The sequence below is a fragment of the Peromyscus maniculatus genome, chromosome 19 (genome assembly GCF_049852395.1).
Source record: "Peromyscus maniculatus bairdii isolate BWxNUB_F1_BW_parent chromosome 19, HU_Pman_BW_mat_3.1, whole genome shotgun sequence".
In the NCBI taxonomy this organism is placed as follows: Eukaryota; Metazoa; Chordata; class Mammalia; order Rodentia; family Cricetidae; genus Peromyscus; species Peromyscus maniculatus.
In genome coordinates, this window is record NC_134870.1 from 13804573 (window position 1) to 13821219 (window position 16647).

At 42.2% G+C, this 16647-nt stretch overlaps 1 protein-coding gene across 27 annotated transcripts in view; it reads left to right on the forward strand.

Annotated features, from left to right (window-relative positions):
• The window catches only part of Dtna (dystrobrevin alpha), a 370573-nt gene that overhangs the window by 310280 nt on the left and 43646 nt on the right, over positions 1-16647 (forward strand). For 23 of the 27 annotated variants that reach the window (XM_076554816.1, XM_076554802.1, XM_076554820.1 and 20 more), the window contains 3 exons: positions 7110-7194; positions 8222-8319; positions 16460-16573. In XM_076554816.1, the coding sequence (XP_076410931.1) occupies positions 7110-7194; positions 8222-8319; positions 16460-16573 (297 nt within the window). The remainder of the gene's footprint in view (positions 1-7109; positions 7195-8221; positions 8320-16459; positions 16574-16647) is intronic. The other 4 variants (XM_076554809.1, XM_076554817.1, XM_076554806.1 and 1 more) reach the window with 1 other exon arrangement.

A 16647-nucleotide genomic window follows, 5' to 3' on the forward strand; every position in this document is an offset into this window, starting at 1 on the left:
TTCCTCCTCAATTTCAGTTCCTTAAAAACAACACCCAAGCCTAAGATTACTTCATTCTTTTCCATATGCTCACTGTCTTCCAATTTCTTAGACATAACTATCTATCTATAACATTTTGTTCTCATCTACCTGTAAAATATAGAATATAATCTGATTTTAAAACAAAATGAAAAATAAAAAAAAAACCTTCCAGCCTGGTGAGATAGTTCAGCAGGTAAAAGTACTTGCCACCAGGCTTGATGACCTGAGTTTGTTGCTGGTTGTTTTGCTGTTTTGGGGGGCCTGCCACCCAGCTCTCAAATAAATCACACATAGAGACTTATTCTTAATTATAAATGCCTGGTCTTAGCTTGGCTTGTTACTTGTCAGCTTTTCTTAACTTAACCTGTCTGTCTTGCCTCTGGGCTTTTACCTTTCTCTATTTCTATATACCTTTCTTTCTTATTCCATTGCTGGTTGTGTAGCTGGGTGGCTGGTCCCAGATATCCTCCTCCTCTTCTTGCTCCTAGATCTCTCTTCTCCCAGATTTCTTCTTCTATTAGTTCTTTCAACCTTCCAGCCCCACCTAACCTTTCTCCTGCCTCACTATTGGCTGTTCAACTCTTTATTAGACCATCAGGTGTTTTAGACAGTCTCAGTAACACAGTTTCACAGAGTTAAACAAATGCAACATAAACAAAAGTAACACACCTTAAAATAATATTCCCCAAACATTTCCCTCTTTTTTTCTAAACAAAAATGAAAGGCTTTAACACAGTAAGACTGTGTACAATAATAACAATTATCAACTAAAGATTACAGTCACAATGTACTGAATTCCAATTCATTTGTGTCTGTTACATTTAAAGAAAATACTCCATAATCTATCCTATCTTAGTAAATCCAATATTTTATACCTGATTTACTTTCTATCATATCTAAGGAAAACTGCAACTATAACTATCTAGTCTTCAACTCCATCAAAGGCCCCAGAAGGATATAATATTATTTAAGTAAACAAAAAGTGTATTGCAAACAACTTCCAGAAACTCTAGAAATGACAGAGACATATGACTGCCTGGACAGTCACCCAAAGTTCCTCTGCAACATTGGGGCATCCATCTTCAGTCTACAGGCCCGCAGTATCTGGAAGACTTGTCAATGAAGCAGGAAATTTGAAAGACTGTCTCACCTATATTGGCAAAGTTTGTCAGTCACTTTCCTCTGTATCCTGAAAAATGTCTGACAGTTTCCTCTGTGACACAGAAACCCTGAAGGACCATCCTGCCTTGTTTTGGCAAAGTTCAGCAGTCCTGTATATCCAGTTTATACAACATACTGTCAAGTAAAAGCAGATACTTGCCCAAATGGCTAGCCTTGCCACATTGAAAGCAAACTCCATAAGGAGTTTCTTCGATCCCCATCATTTCTGAAGTAAATTGGTGCTGCCAGGAACAAATGTGTCTCATTGTAATGAAAAGCCTTAAGTTAACAAAACATTTTAAATTACATATTCTGTAGGTCTTTGAAAGGTTTGTAGACCATCTATCTATCTAAAATATATCTCTATATGATCTGGAAAGCATACCTAACATATCTACAATTTTGATTATTATAAATGACTAATCACTAACCTATGTTCCTGATTATCCTATATAGTTTATAATAATAGCTTTCAAAAACTAGAACTTCACCCTACATTTCCAAGTGAATTGCATAGGCACAATACCTCAAACAAAAATAGAAATATACATACAATGTGTTGTAACAAAAATTTAAGGTAATTTTTGTTACAACACATTGTATGTATATTTTGTCAAAATGTTTGTCAATAAATAAGAATAGAAACATATATGCAGTGTAACAAAAATAACTTTAAATTTGTATCAATATTCTATATTCCCCTAAATGATAACAAACATCCATAACCCATCAAATAATCAAAAACCGCTCATACCCTCCAACTCTTGGGAATGTGGGTATAGTTTTCTCTAAGCTACTTTCTGCTGGCTGTGGGCAAGCACATCTTTAGGGTTCCCAGAAAAAAAAATTGAGATAATGGCCAAGTCCTAGAAAGACTAGCAGTAACTTTTGCTGATAGATATCACCTGTCAAGATTCAGGAGGTCTTCCCTGATCAAACTTGATCCATACTATTCCTGAAGGAATCCATAGCCCCTCATCTCCCATGGAAACAAAACTCGAAAGCATTTTTGATTTCCATTTGACAAATATATTTTTGACTTCTTTTCTAAAGTTAAGATAGACCTAAAGTATCTAGGTTAGTTCAATTTTGCTGTCCTGTTCACAATCCCATGTCTCCCAGCAGCTGTCTCTTGCCCATCAGCCATCAAAAAAATTAAAATCAACACAGTAATATACAGGATCCAAACTCTCTGAGTATTTTGCATCTCTATGTGGCTTATTCTTTTTTATTTTATTTTATTTCTCTCTTTAAAGACTTTATTATTTTTAAACTATTTATCTCTTTCTATGACTATCCATACCCTTTTTCTTTCTTTCTTAAGCCTACAACACATTGTAAAACACACTGGAACCTGTTTAGAGGTTTTTTTCATCTGGACCTCTTTCACTATGTATCTTTTAGCCTTTTTAACCACATGAAAAAACTTTAAACTGCTAAACGGCGTGTGCCTCTGCCCATGGCTTTGGCTCAGGTCTTGAAAGTCAAGCCTAAAGCTTGCTCCTGGTTGGAGGTTTGACCAGGAACTGCATTCAACCTTCCTAGAGCTCTAGAATGCCAGTGCTTGCACTGTGGCAGCATTTTTACTTATTTTTTTTTTTCTTACTTAACATACTCAAGGGCTTGCCAGCAGGCAGAAACTCTTAAAGGAGCCATATTCTCTTTTGTTGTTGTTGTTCCTGGTTTTGTTTTTTTGGGTTTTTTGTTGTTGTTGTTGTTCGTTTGTTTGTTTGTTTTCTTTTTCAGCTTTCTTAAGCCCTACATGGAAATTCAGGCCCCCATTGGTACGCCAAAATGTTATTAGTTGTTTTGCTCTTTAGGTTGTTGGCTTACCACTCAGCTCCCAAATGAATCACACACTTATCCTTAATTATAAATGCCTGCCCTTAGCCTGTCTTGTTTCTTTCCTACTTTTCTTGACCTAAATTATCCCCATCTGTCTTTTGTCTCTGGGCTTTTACCTTGCTCTATTTCTGTATACCATTCGTTCTTACTCCAGGTCTGGCTGTGTAGCTGGGTGGCTGACCCCTGATGTCCTCCTCCTTCTCTGGCTCCTAGATCTCTCCTCTCCCAGATTTCTCCTTCTATTAGTTCTTTCAGCACACACACGCACACACACACACACACACACACACACACACACACACACACACTATTTTAATCTTCTACTTATGAGTTATAATGCCTTCTTGGATGAGCCTCCCATTAGCTGCTTACATTTTAATAGAAGAATAACACATCAGACTTGATAACCTTAAAATCTATCTGTAGCATCTTTATCCAAACAAATAGAAAAGAAAAGCCTATTCAGAGAGAACATGAAAGTATTTCTTCTATGAGTTACATCATGTTTTTCACTAACAACCCCTGGAAGTCAAATCAGGCCCACCCACCCCCAAAAGAATCAAAGAAATGGAACAAACCTGAGTTCCCAGAAATCTTTGCAGAACTTCAGTTTAGTAAGTCCTGACTGAATGTCACCAGAGATCCCAGGAATGCCATCTGAAATCCCTTGTAAAGGTCACTGACCATGCCTTTAAGGTTGAAATCAAAGAGCTTTCAAGATAATGGTTCCCTCCACCCCAAATTGCAGCCAACAGAGCTACCCCTTTTAGTATACCATCATCTTGTAGGTTACAGGTTGTAGAGTCTTCAAATGAATAATTGGCACTAGAGAAGGTGCTGGAGTTGGCATGTATTTTATGATCTGCAGGTTATTGGTCATTGATTTTCAACTGTATATAACTGAAGTCTTGAAATAATGGAATTTATCAGAGGAGTGTCCCATTCACCAGTGTGTGATTTAAACATCCTGGAAGACTCAGGCAGGCTCATAAATCATCTGTATGCAGAACTGAGCAATATATCACCCCAGTGCTCATTCACACCATGTTGGGGAAAGAAAGGCCTGGGATATGAGTTATCACTTATGAGACAGAATCTCATATCTTTATGGCTTACATTGCCAGGAGGCTTTTTTGTATAACCTTCATACTTTATTTGCTTGCAGGTCATTCATAGTAAAAAATGCTTTTACCCTGAAGTTTTTTTTTAATCAAGGTTTTTTACTGCATATTTATCAAAGCACTCACAAGTGTTCATGACAAAGTCACTTTCTAGCACTGAGATGGATGATCATCTTGAGCTCAGAATACCGGGTACTTTACCATGCATAAACAATGCTGAATTAGGCAGCTGTTCTCTAACATACCAGCTAGAAATGATAAACAGGTTAAAGTCAAACTGAGTGGTCTATTCGTAGGTTAGACATTTGTCTAAAGCAAAGACAGTGTAACTTTCCCTTTCTCTTGAAGTTATAATAAGAAACATGGCCATCTTAAGCCCTACATAATGCAGACATTATTTTATAATGATACAATCTACTTTCAAGTGTCAGTTTTCCAGAAATAATTCTAGCTTATTCTGTTAAAATTTATGTTCAGTCAACTTTGGGATTGATATTCTGCATTCTAGAATTTTCTTGTGTCTGAAAAATGTCTGTAAAATATCAAACAGTTATATGAATATCAGTCAAACATTCACAAAATGGTATATTTTATATGGTTTAGATATGGTCATTATTTCTGGTATGCAGATGTTTTGTTTAAATTGTTAGATCTTCTAGATTGTTCTGCTCAGGAATCTTCTGACACCAGAAGTATCATCTTCTAAAACTTCATCAGAAATACAGATTCTCAGTTACACCCCCAAACCTCAGCCAGTCCCCAAACAACACTAGAGAGTTCAGAAACTCAAGTATTGTGCCACCGAGCAGCATGTTTAGACTTTAAAGTCTGACACTCCCTGCTCTGGATGGTTCAGATAGTAGCTGAAATTTTTTTTAAGAGACAAGAATCATTAATGTGATTCACAAAGTTATCAAGAGGCAAAACAATGTAGTAGCTAATATTTTTGAGCACATGACATGTTCCAGACAGTGTAGTGACTGGACGCTTGTTGCATGTATTACCTCGGATGAACAATCAGAAATAAAATCCTCTTTCTGTGGATGGAGACAGGTTAGTACACTGGGGGATTAAGGAATGTTTACTTATTGTAATCTACAGAAAAAAGCTAAGTCTAGAATGGAACTGTTCGAGAAGAAAACTGGTGGGGTTGACAGGTGTAAGGGATCTAGACAAGAACAGGGTTTAAGTGGCGCAGAGGATGGTCCAAATTCAGCTAACAGGAAGGAGTTCCTAGCTTAGTAAACACGAAGAGATGCACTCATCTTCACTTTAAAATAAAGTTTAAGATACCATGTTGCATGTGACTTTTATATGCAAATGTACATATAGAATAACTGTGTATTTCTTTATGGATCTGAGTCTTCACAATGGAAAACTCTTCGTGATACTGGCATAGGAATATGTGTTTTCATGAGCAATCACAAGTATCATTATTATTTGATTTTTATTTATGTATGTATATGAGTGCTTTGCATCTGCAAATGCCTGTGTACCACATGAGCCTGTGTCCATAGGCCAGAAGAGAGTGTCCAGTCTCCTGGGACTGGAGTTACAGATGGTTATGGATGTCATGTGGCTGCTGAGAATTGAATCAGACCTCTGGGAGAGTAGCCAGTGCTCTTAGCTGCTGAACAATCTCTCTGGCCCTTATTAGTTTTATTTTAAGAACAAACATGGAAGGGCCAGTGGAGAATGGTATAAACATGATTGGGAATGAGAAACAGTGGAAAAGTTTGATTCCGGCCTCATCCACATTATAATAATGGAGAAAAATAAACCAAGAGCTATCTGCTAATGAGATTAGTGTCATTGGAGTGTCTCATTGAAATCTCCTCAGTGTCACCCAAGCATGGTCTCAAATGAAGAATTTCAGAAGATGAAGTTTTCTGAACTCTGAGAGGCTCATACTGCTTGTGCTTGTATACTTTTCAGGGATTCAGACAGCCTTATCCTAGTGTGAGTGGTTCCTATGACGCAACAGGAGCCACTGAACACTTTCTATCCATGCCATTGGGAAGCACCACTTAACCCTGTGTCTTTGGAAGCAAATAGAAGGCATGGGTTGCCTGGGAAGTAACGTTAGAGTCCACAGCCGTGTAAGCCAGCTCTTCCAGTGTAGCATATCACCCTAGAGATTAGCCAACTAAGGAAACAACATCATCTTGCAGTTTCATGAAGGAATCTGAGCTTGGCTTAGCAAGGTGCTCTTGACTCAAGGATGCTTGTGGGGAGACGGTCCATCTCTCCTCTTGCTCTAGGATCAACAGCAGCCCCACCCAGTAGGAATTCATTCACATGGTTCCTGGTTGGCTTGGGTCCTCATCCTACTGGCAGATTTATGACATGGGATCCAGAGTACCTCAGGACAAGTATCACGAGAGACCTTAAGAAATAGGGCACCCAAGATGGAAGCCACAGACTTTTAGAACCATATGTTAGAAGTGACATTCCATTCCTCTGCCGTATTCTGTTCTTTAAAAGTCTGTAAGTGAAGACCACAGGAAAGCGGGAAGATTACATAGGAAGTGAGTGCCACCAGACAGGGGTCATTGGATCAACAACAATACCTCTGGGTCTTTCTCCTTCCTGAATACTTCCATATGTATAATACTGTCACTTTTTGACATGAGTTATTTGTGAAATGAAATAAAAATATTAAAAGCAATAAAATTAAAGAGAAAGCATTCTTATATCTGAAACATCAGAAAAGTCATATCACTTCTCATTGGAGCCTTCTTAATAAGATAACTGAACTGACTGGGCAAATGACTTATTATTGACCTTCTCAGTTACGTATTAGATCATGTCATGAACCCAAGTTGAAGATCATTAATCTATGAGATATGTGAGAGTTTGAAAACATTTGGCATTGCAATGGCCGAAGGCCCTAGTGGTGATAGGAATACATGGAGCTCTCTGAGTGGCCTAACAGTCCCCTCTTTGCTTTGTTCTCTCTAGTATGCTTGAGAGTTCAAACCGCCTTGATGAAGAACACAGGCTGATCGCCAGGTATGCCGCACGCCTGGCAGCAGAATCCTCATCCGTAAGTAGAATGAAAGGAAACTCCTGTTGGCCTCCAGTGTCTTTGAATTTCAAAAGCCCCAGTCCATTGTTGTCATTACGTCTGGTGCTAATTACAAAGAAAACTGGTGGTTTTTTTTCTTGTTCTTGTCTTTGTTGCTATGATTATGATGTCTTGGTAATGAATTCCAAGTTTTGAAAATATGGTAGACTAAGGAACACAACCTCTACTGTAACACGAATCTTAAAGGGTCTTATTAATAAAAACAAACCCAGGGCCAGGTGTTGGGGTGAATGCTGGAAGATCAGAGAAGCAGAACAAGCTACAGCTTCCTCACCTCACCAACTTCTCAGCCAATCCTGTTTCCTTGAACTGGAAGCCTCTGAGTCCTCACCCAAATGGATGTCAGCTGAACTGCTGCTAAAAGCCTAAAAGCGTAAAAAGCTTCTAGTTCCTGGTCCTAACGCCTTATATACTTTTCTGCTTCCTGCCATCATTTCCTGGAGTTAAAGGCATGTGTTTTCCCAAGCAAGACATGAGATCTCAAGTGCTGGGATTAAAGGTGTGTGTCACCATGCCTGGTTGTTTCCAGTATGGCCTTGAAGTCACAGAGATCTAAATGAATCTCTGCCTCGGGAATGCTAGGATTAAAGGCGTGTGCTACCACTGCCTAACCTCTATGTTTAACATACTGGCTGTTCTGTTCTCTGACCCCAAGATAAGTTTATTGGGGTGCACAATATATCAACCACACTCTACAGTAGTGTGATATGCCCAACTGGGAGCCCCACACACCTCCCCTTTACCCAATCTCATCCCCGTATCTGAGAACCTGAGGAAGAAGTGTTTATTTTCCATTGTGTAGGTATATTGGAGATCTGGAGAACAGTTTGCTCTTAGAATGAATGGCAATTTAATTTCCGATTCTTCCTCTCACTCCTTGCCCCATGGGGTAGTTTCTCCTTCCTTGTCTGCATATCCCATGACTCCCATCTCACATGTGAATCACATTCCTAATATGAAATAGTGTCAACCCCATGTTTTACAGCAGCCCACTCAGCAGAGGAATGCTCCCGACATCTCCTTCACCATCGACGCAAATAAACAACAAAGGCAGCTGATCGCAGAGCTAGAAAACAAGAACAGGTAGGGCTTGGGGACATTGGGGCCTTGAGTTTTTCGAAGTTCTTTACAGGCCAGTTTAAGGGAGGATAACGCAAGGCTGTAAAGATGGCTATGGGAGCTTCATTATAAAAGTGTGGGTAGGGGAGTGTGTGTGTGTGTGTGTGTGTGTGTGTGTGTGTGTGTGTGTGTGTGTGTTGTGTGACTCTGTGTGTGTCTGTTGTGTGTGTTGGTATGTATATGTGTGTGTGCCTATGTGCATGCATGCCTGTGTGTGGATGTGTGTTTGTGTACATGTGTGTGTGTGTGCCTGTATGCTGCAGGCCGCAGGAATATATCGTAAGAACTCAGCTGGTTATTGCAAAGTCACTACCTGGAGGGATCAGGGAACTCCTCCAGAGGAAGCCAAATCCCAAGGAGTTTTTGGTGTTACTTGGCTTGTTATATATCAGCTGTCTTCTGTTATGAAAATCATGTGTGCCTTCATAGTTTTCCCAATTGACTTTTCCCTAAGAAGGGCTAACAGTGTGGATTGATCACTCTCTGGACATACACATTCCAGGTATTTGGAGAACAGCCTCAGGGAAAGGCTTTCTCTGGAATCAGATATCTCCCTTGGCCACTTTCAAGGACCAGCAGTAATAACAGTCCACATGCAAGTCTTCTGAATTAAGATAAATTCCACAAGGAGACACCGCCTAGGTCAGGTGGACATTAGGTAATAGCTTTACACAATTCAGTTCGGACCCTCCTTTCTTACAGCCTTACTAACTTTATAGACCGCTGACTCCTTACCTAACCACTTCTAGGAATATTTAGATAACCTTCTGCACTGACAGCTATGCTCAGCCAGAACTCCAGTTCAAGCCTCCCTGTAATTATCATTAGCAGCATCCGGCCAGGTCCATCCCCAGATGAAGGAAAGTATTTTATCAGAGATACCTCTGTACTCTCTCAGAACAGACTTAAACATCCAGGCTACCTGTTTGAGAAGGTTTGGCAGATGTGCCAATTAAGCCTTACTTCCTCCTTTCCTAAACCTTACCTCCAGTTCCAGATCCTTTAACTATCACCAGAGGCATCTAGCTGTACACAGGTTGCCTAGTGACTGAGCACACTTTCCCCCACCCTGCAGAAAAAAACGGCAAATAGCTTGGACAGATAGGAGCCACAGGAAAAAAAGAAGACAGTTTTATTTTCTCCCATTGACCTAGCAACTTATAGATTCTTAACATTTTCTACCAATCACGTTTAAGATTATAGTTGAGCACATAAGAGCCCTCTTCTTAGATATTACCTGAATTTAGCCTTTAGTTAATTCATTTCCCCATTGGTCACTTCACTTTGGGGTTGCAAATGATAATTAACTGTTATGACCTCCTTATGTGATTCTTATCACTCCTCCGTTTGACCCTGGAAGCCTGGCTTTGCACTGCTAAGGGAATACTGCTTGTAAGTGTATATATACCAGGACTTCCAGGGCACGAGAGGACAGAGAAGAGAAAAGAGAATGGAAGAACTAGATGGGTAAGAACTTGAGAGGAACAAACTGAGATGGGGAAGAACTAGATTGAAGGGCTAGAAGAGAGGACTAGAGGAACGAGATGGAAGATGAGGAAGAGCCAGATGGGGGAGAACAAGATGAGGAAGAACAAGACGAGAGAGAAGGAAATGGGAGAGGAGCTGATGGGGGAAAGAACTAGATGGATGAGAACCTAGAAGGGACAGAACTAGATGAAAGAATCAAGGTAGAACCTAGAGGGGACAGTAGATAAATATAGAGAGAAATTAGGCAAGAAAGGAGCTAGGCATGAGAGCAGAATAGAAGCTGTGTGGAGTCTATTAAACTATCACAGAATAATAAAGTGTATGAACTAAGGAGTCTCATGTACATAGATTCATTTTTTTTCATCAAAGACTAATTATCAGCTGGTTGTAGATTCTTCCCGGACCCTGGGAGGGGACTATCGAGGGGCTGGACCCCCATAGTTCCCGAAACCTGTGTGGATGTGCCTGTGGAGGGGGTGTGTTTGTGTGCATATGTGTATGTGTGTGCCTATGTGGGTGCAACTGTGTGTAAGTGTGTATATGCGTGTTTGTCTGTTTATTTGTGTGTGTAGATGTGTACAAGCATGTGGGGAGGGTGCCTGTGTGGAGAGGTGTGTATGTTTGTATGTATGTGTTTGTGCGTGTGTGTCTATGGGTGTATGTTTCAGAACCATCAACATGATGAATGTTGGACAACCCTGGACACTCTGATTTCCCTTTTTTCTTTTTTCTTTCTTTTTTTTTTTTTGTTTGTTTGTTTGTTTTTTCGAGACAGGGTTTCTCTGTGTAGCTTTGCGCCTTTCCTAGATCTCACTCTGTAGACCAGGCTGGCCTCGAACTTACAGAGATCCGCCTGGCTCTGCCTCCCGAGTGCTGGGATTAAAGGCGTGCGCCACCACCACCTGACTTTTCTAGTTTTCTTAATAAGCTGTAGTTCAGGAGGATCTTCGTGGGTACAAGGTGGAATGTGTCTCTGTTGCTCAGGGATGAGTAGGAATCTCACCAAGAAGTCCTCCTATAAGGCTAAAGAAACACTAGGGGCAGCATCACCATCATCCATCCATTGTTCAATCCAAATATCTCTACATCAATAGGTCTCATCTCTGCTCAACACAGATTAATCCCACTGATTCTGTCTCTGCAGCGTCTCCCCCAAAGCTCCCCACAGCATCTCTACCAGCAGCTACCGACCAACCTGTCATTTTTTAAACAAATCATGTGGTATTTTTTCCAAGATAAAACCCTCTTGATTTTTCGTGACATTTTGATTAAAGCCCTCTCCTGTGATGATGGCTGCAAGGTGCTAGCTCCCCAGAGTCCTGCATACCTTTTCAACGTCAGTTCTCATGACCATCACACTCCAGCTCTGATGGCTTCTTTTACTTCCTAATAGCTCTCCCTTCAGCCTAGGGAGCTTTTCTATGGAGTTCTGCAGGCTAGCCCCTCATCGTTATCAGGGGCATCACCCCCTAAGACTACTTCCTGTGTGTGTGTGTGTGTGTGTGTGTGTGTGTGTGTGTGTGTGTGTGTGTGTGTGTGCCCTCAATGTCCGAAATAATGCCACTTATGCCTCTACTTCTTATTTTAACCCCATCATCCATGAATGAAATGGAAGTTCTCTAAGAACAGAGGTCATGCCAAAAGCCTGCATGGCCCAGAAGGGCACCTGAAATTGTAGGTGCTGAATAAATGTTTTTGAATGAGAGAAAATAATAAGTAGCCGAGGCAAAGCTCAAACCCCGTTCCAAGTAAGCTCATCATGGGGAACAATTTGTCCATTCTATATTCCTTGGAACGATATAAAATGTCTAAATACATCATCCCATTCTTAATGCTAATGTCATATTTGATGTGGTGGTAGGAAAGTGGGAAACTGATCATTATTTCATGCCTGTAGAATTTAGCCTCAAATGGTTGGATATAAACTATCAAAACATTCTTTAAAATGATACAGATAAGAATCAAGAGTCTCAGCACGATTTCATGTGTTTTGTAATAAACACTCTTCTGACTGAATTGTCCCAGGACCTGGCTATCATCATCAGGAAACCACAAATCAGGGTGGAGGTGCTGTAATAATTATGACATCATGACTTCATGGTCTTGGAAACTACTCCTCTGTATTGACCCCTCCCACCAAGCAGATATTCTTTACAGGATCCCTCTAATTTATCATGTGATAGGAAGCAAGAAGCAAGGAGGGAGAAAGAAGAGGCACTGTGAAGAATTAGGCAAAAGGAAAAAATAGCTACAGAAGTGAGAATTTGCTCAGGATAGTTTCCAGTTTATGAACTGCTATCTGGTCTATGTAACACTTGTTACTGATAGGGTGTGAATATAATTGTGTGGAATCATGGAAAGCATTGATGAACAGATTTGTTTAAAATGAGCAAAGACACCTAAAATCCATGCAGGGGGAATAAAGAAGAATGGTAAATGAAGGGAAAGCAGTGTGTGTGGGGGGGGTGTTGAGTGGGAGCAGAAGCCGTGAAGAGAGCATGTGAACAAGCCAGTCAGCTGAGGGTTCCAGCCAACGGTGCAGAAGAGGCACGTGACCCCAGGTCCCCCCTCCCCCCATGTGTGGGTGCCGACAGAGAAACAGGAAACAGCCCATCTTCAGTGTTGTCTTGAAGCTTTCTATCAATCTGCACACCAGAAAGAAAGCAGAAAGAAAGGAAAAAGTACTCCATTTTTAAATTCTTAATCAAAAGCCCAAAGTTTCAGTTCCTTTAGAGAACCTGAGAAAATATTATAATTGGAATTCAAAGGAGTCTATTTTATGTTCAGTAACAAAATAAACTTATAACATGGGCTATGAAAGGTTGTTCCAAATGAGCTAGTCTGGAATTAACAAATGCCAATCTGTCAGTGAGTGAGGCGCTCATAAGGTCAATGACGGAGCTAAGAGCAGCAGCGAGGAGATGGAGAAGCAGTTACCTTACCTGGACTGAGCAGCCTGTGGCTGACTGACCAACGGGCAAGCTGAAGCCACTCTCCAGGAAGAACTTTGCTGCACGGTCCTTTCATTCACTCGGAGTTCCCAACAGACATCACCACACACACATCCTTTCTCCAACCTTCAGCCCCTCTTCTAAGGCGCTGTGGCTGCTAACCGGGAAGGAGCCACCCATCTGAGAGAGGTCCAAAGTGATGATTGTTAACATCCAACCCAGCTTCCCGGTGATAAAGGCAGGAAACTACCCTTTGCTTTGAAATATTAAAACCAGGGATCGAGACTTGTGTGCTTATAGAACACACACGCCCATCTCCTTCCATTTCATCCTCAACAGCCCTTTAAGATGGGCACAGTGACTATTATCTTCTGTCATACAAATTATTATTAAAAAGTAGTGTATCCTGTCTCCATCTTTTCCCCACTGTGGCCAACTTTACATTGTCACTGTGGTCCAGGTTGTGGGGAGGGGTAGTTGTTGTATAGAGGTGAGGTGTTAGTTGGACATGTTAAGGTAGTGAAATTTAGCCATGAAAGACAAAAGAATTACAGGTAAAAATACTAATACTCTTAGAGAAATACTTGCCAGAGTAAATCCAAAGGACTCAGATGAAGGGAAAAATAGAAGTATCAATATCCAAGACTGTCCATAAGCACCCCCCCAAAAAATGAAATTTATGCTGTAGTGGTAAAGAGCAGCTGTCAGACATGTGATAAGATGTCTACATGTTTCTGATAGAGTGACTGATCAGTTAAATGTGCAGAGGGCATTTTCATAGGGTTGAGGAGATGCTGGAGAGAAGTGATAAGTCCAATGGCAAATACATGATGCCAGAAATAGCATTAAAATAGCTGGTACAGAAGATGATTAGACAAAAGAATAGCTGTAGAGTTGTTTTTAGAAATTCCAACTGAGGGGTCCTGCTTTCCTCTCTACTTTCCACGACGGACTCCAGATTTTCCAGTAACAATCTTAACACATCTAGACTCACTAATGGACCCCTTTTCTTCCTCTGTCTTGCTTCTTCCTCCTGTTTGTCTGATACAAAGGGGTGGTTGGGAGTGGGAAAGAGGAAAAGAATGTCAGGGTCAAGAATGGCGGTGTCTGTGCAGCATCAGGAGGGTGGGTCAAACGTGGCCTGAGAGCCACACACTTCAGGCCTCCTCCTGTGCCCTTTACAGACAGAGGGGGAAAGGAAGTATGCAGATGCCCACGAACCCATTAGCACTTCATCTAGGCTGCTCTGGGCGCCTGCCCTTTCACCTCTCCTGAGCACTTCAGTTCCTAATCTGAGCCCCTGCCTCCCCATTTAATCTGCCTTCATCTAGGTCTTGTCCTGGTTCTAGCAGGAAGTGCTATAGATGTTTCAACAACCCTGGTTGTGCCTTGACACCTTTTTCCTGCCTGTTTCTGGGTGGTTTTGTATCGTGCACTCCTGAGCACATACTTATAGACCTGAGAGAGAAATAGAGAGAGGGAGAGGGGAAAGAAGGGGAGGGGAGGAGAGGAGAAGGGAGGGGCAGGGAGGGGAGGAGAGGAGAAGGGAGAAGGGAGAAGGGGATGGGAGCCGAGGGGAGGAGAGGAGAGGAGAAGGGAGGGGCAGGGAGGGGAGGAGAGGAGAAGGGAGAAGGGAGAAGGGGATGGGAGCCGAGGAGAGGAGAGAAGGGGAGGGGAGGGGAGGGGAAGGGAGGAGAGGGGAGGGGAGAGGAGAGGGGAGGAGAGGAGAGGAGAGGAGAGGAGAGGAGAGGAGAGGGGAGGGGAGGGGAGGGGAGGGGAGGAGAGGAGAGGGGAGGAGAGGAGAGGGGAGGGGAGAGGGAAGGAGAAGAGAGGAGAGGAGAGGAGAGGGGAGGAGGGGAGGGGAGGGGAGGGGAGGGGAGAGGAGAGGAGAGGGGAGGGGAGGGAGGAGAGGGGAGGGGAGGGGGGAGGGGAGGGGAGGGGAGGGGAGAGGAGAGGAGAGGGGAGGGGAGGAGAGGAGGGGAGGGGAGGGGAGGGGAGGGGAGAGGAGAGGAGAGGAGAGGAGAGGAGAGGAGAGGAGAGGAGAGGAGAGGAGAGGAGAGGAGAGGAGAGGAGAGGAGAGGAGAGGAGAGGAGGGAAGCTTCACTCTGCCCTACATCATTCCTAGAATTCCCTGCCCCATCGCTGAGGAACAGCTCATCCATCCCGAACTCACCCCTTTTAAGGCCCATCTAATGGAAATTCACTCATTTTCAGCCTCAGATCTCTGGTAGCCTAGGAGCCCTGAAGAGTAGCAGAAGAAAGAGAAATAAACTAAGAGCCCATGGACCTACCCTTTCTATAACCATGGTGGCTCCCTCTTCTCTTTTATAAGGAAGATGAGTGTCCATGAAATATTCCTTTAAAGAAATATTTCTACCACAGATCATCAGGGAGAAAACAAAAACAGATTAGGGTTCAAACTTCTCACCATTCCCAGGAAAGGTGGACTGGACTCCTGATTCTCAAATAATTATACAAAATTACAACCACCCTGCTGTGTTTCTGAATACTCGAGCTTGACCTATACTGTCTATATTTTTGTGCCCATTACCTGGTTTAAGGAAGTCTGATACTCCTAACAGCAAAAGGAGATACTAGCCTAATTTATTCATTACTTGTATGCATGTATCATGTTACTATGTTACTCCATAAAAATGGACAATTTTGTGTCAATTTAAAATTTTGAAACATGGAAAGGCATCCCACCCCCCCACCCCCACCCCCAACTTGCTCAGAAAGATTGTTCTCCTTTCTCGGTATTCTGTACTGTCTTACTGGCCCTTTTGTTAAGTAGAAACTTGACGCTTCCCTGTCCCCCAAGAGTATATAACTAATAATCCTACTTAATGGCTTCAAATCTACTTACATATAATTTGCCCTGCACAGTTCCGTGTCACTGGTGGCCGGCCTAATGCTCACCCAAGTGCAGGGCATTCAAGCATCAATAATGTCCCATTGTGTCACAGGATCAATTACAACGAATCCTTTTAAAAGCCTTTCCTTGTAAGGCAGCCTTCTTTGAGATTTATGGTTAAAATTGAAGATATAAAGTAAGAAGATTTTTTTTAATATGACTTTGGGATTTCTCTGATAATTTCAGCAAGAAAAAAATTTTTCTTAGTAAAAGAATAAGGAAATCTATTTTTGCCAAGTGAGTATCATTTATCTTTTTTATTTATCTTTCTTCTCTCTCAAGCATCGCTCATTTGGTATCCATGTGTATACTGTGGTGTCAGAGTGTGATCATAAATAAGAGATACCAAACATTGCACTCACCAGTGTTGGATATGTTACCACGGCACAGCATTACTTACTGGACAGGTCCTAGAAATAACACTCGGCAGCTCACTGAGCAGCCTGCATGGTTTGGGTGTGGTAAAGATAGGGTGAGCCTTCCCCTCACCTATCCAAACCCTATGGGTGCAGGGCATCCCCTGGAGGAGGAAGGTCAGCTCTGTTCTTAAGCACAAGACAACCCCACTTCTCTCCGTGTGTCCTGGTGTGTTCACACGTCAGTGTCACAGGACAACCCACTTCTCTCCGTGTGTCCTGGTGTGTTCACATGTCAGTGTCACAGGACAACCCCACTTCTCTCTGTGTTCACACGTCGGTGTCCAGGGAAATTTCCACTGACACCAGTTCTTCCCTTCTTTCTCTCCCCCAAGAGAAATCTTACAAGAGATCCAGAGACTCCGGCTAGAACATGAACAAGCGTCTCAGCCTACGCCGGAGAAGGCTCAGCAGAACCCAACCTTGCTGGCAGAACTCCGGCTGCTCAGGTAAGAGAAGGACCCAGATTTCCCCCAGGAAACGTAATGTTAGGGACCGGTTTCCTTTTGTAAATGGGTCTTGT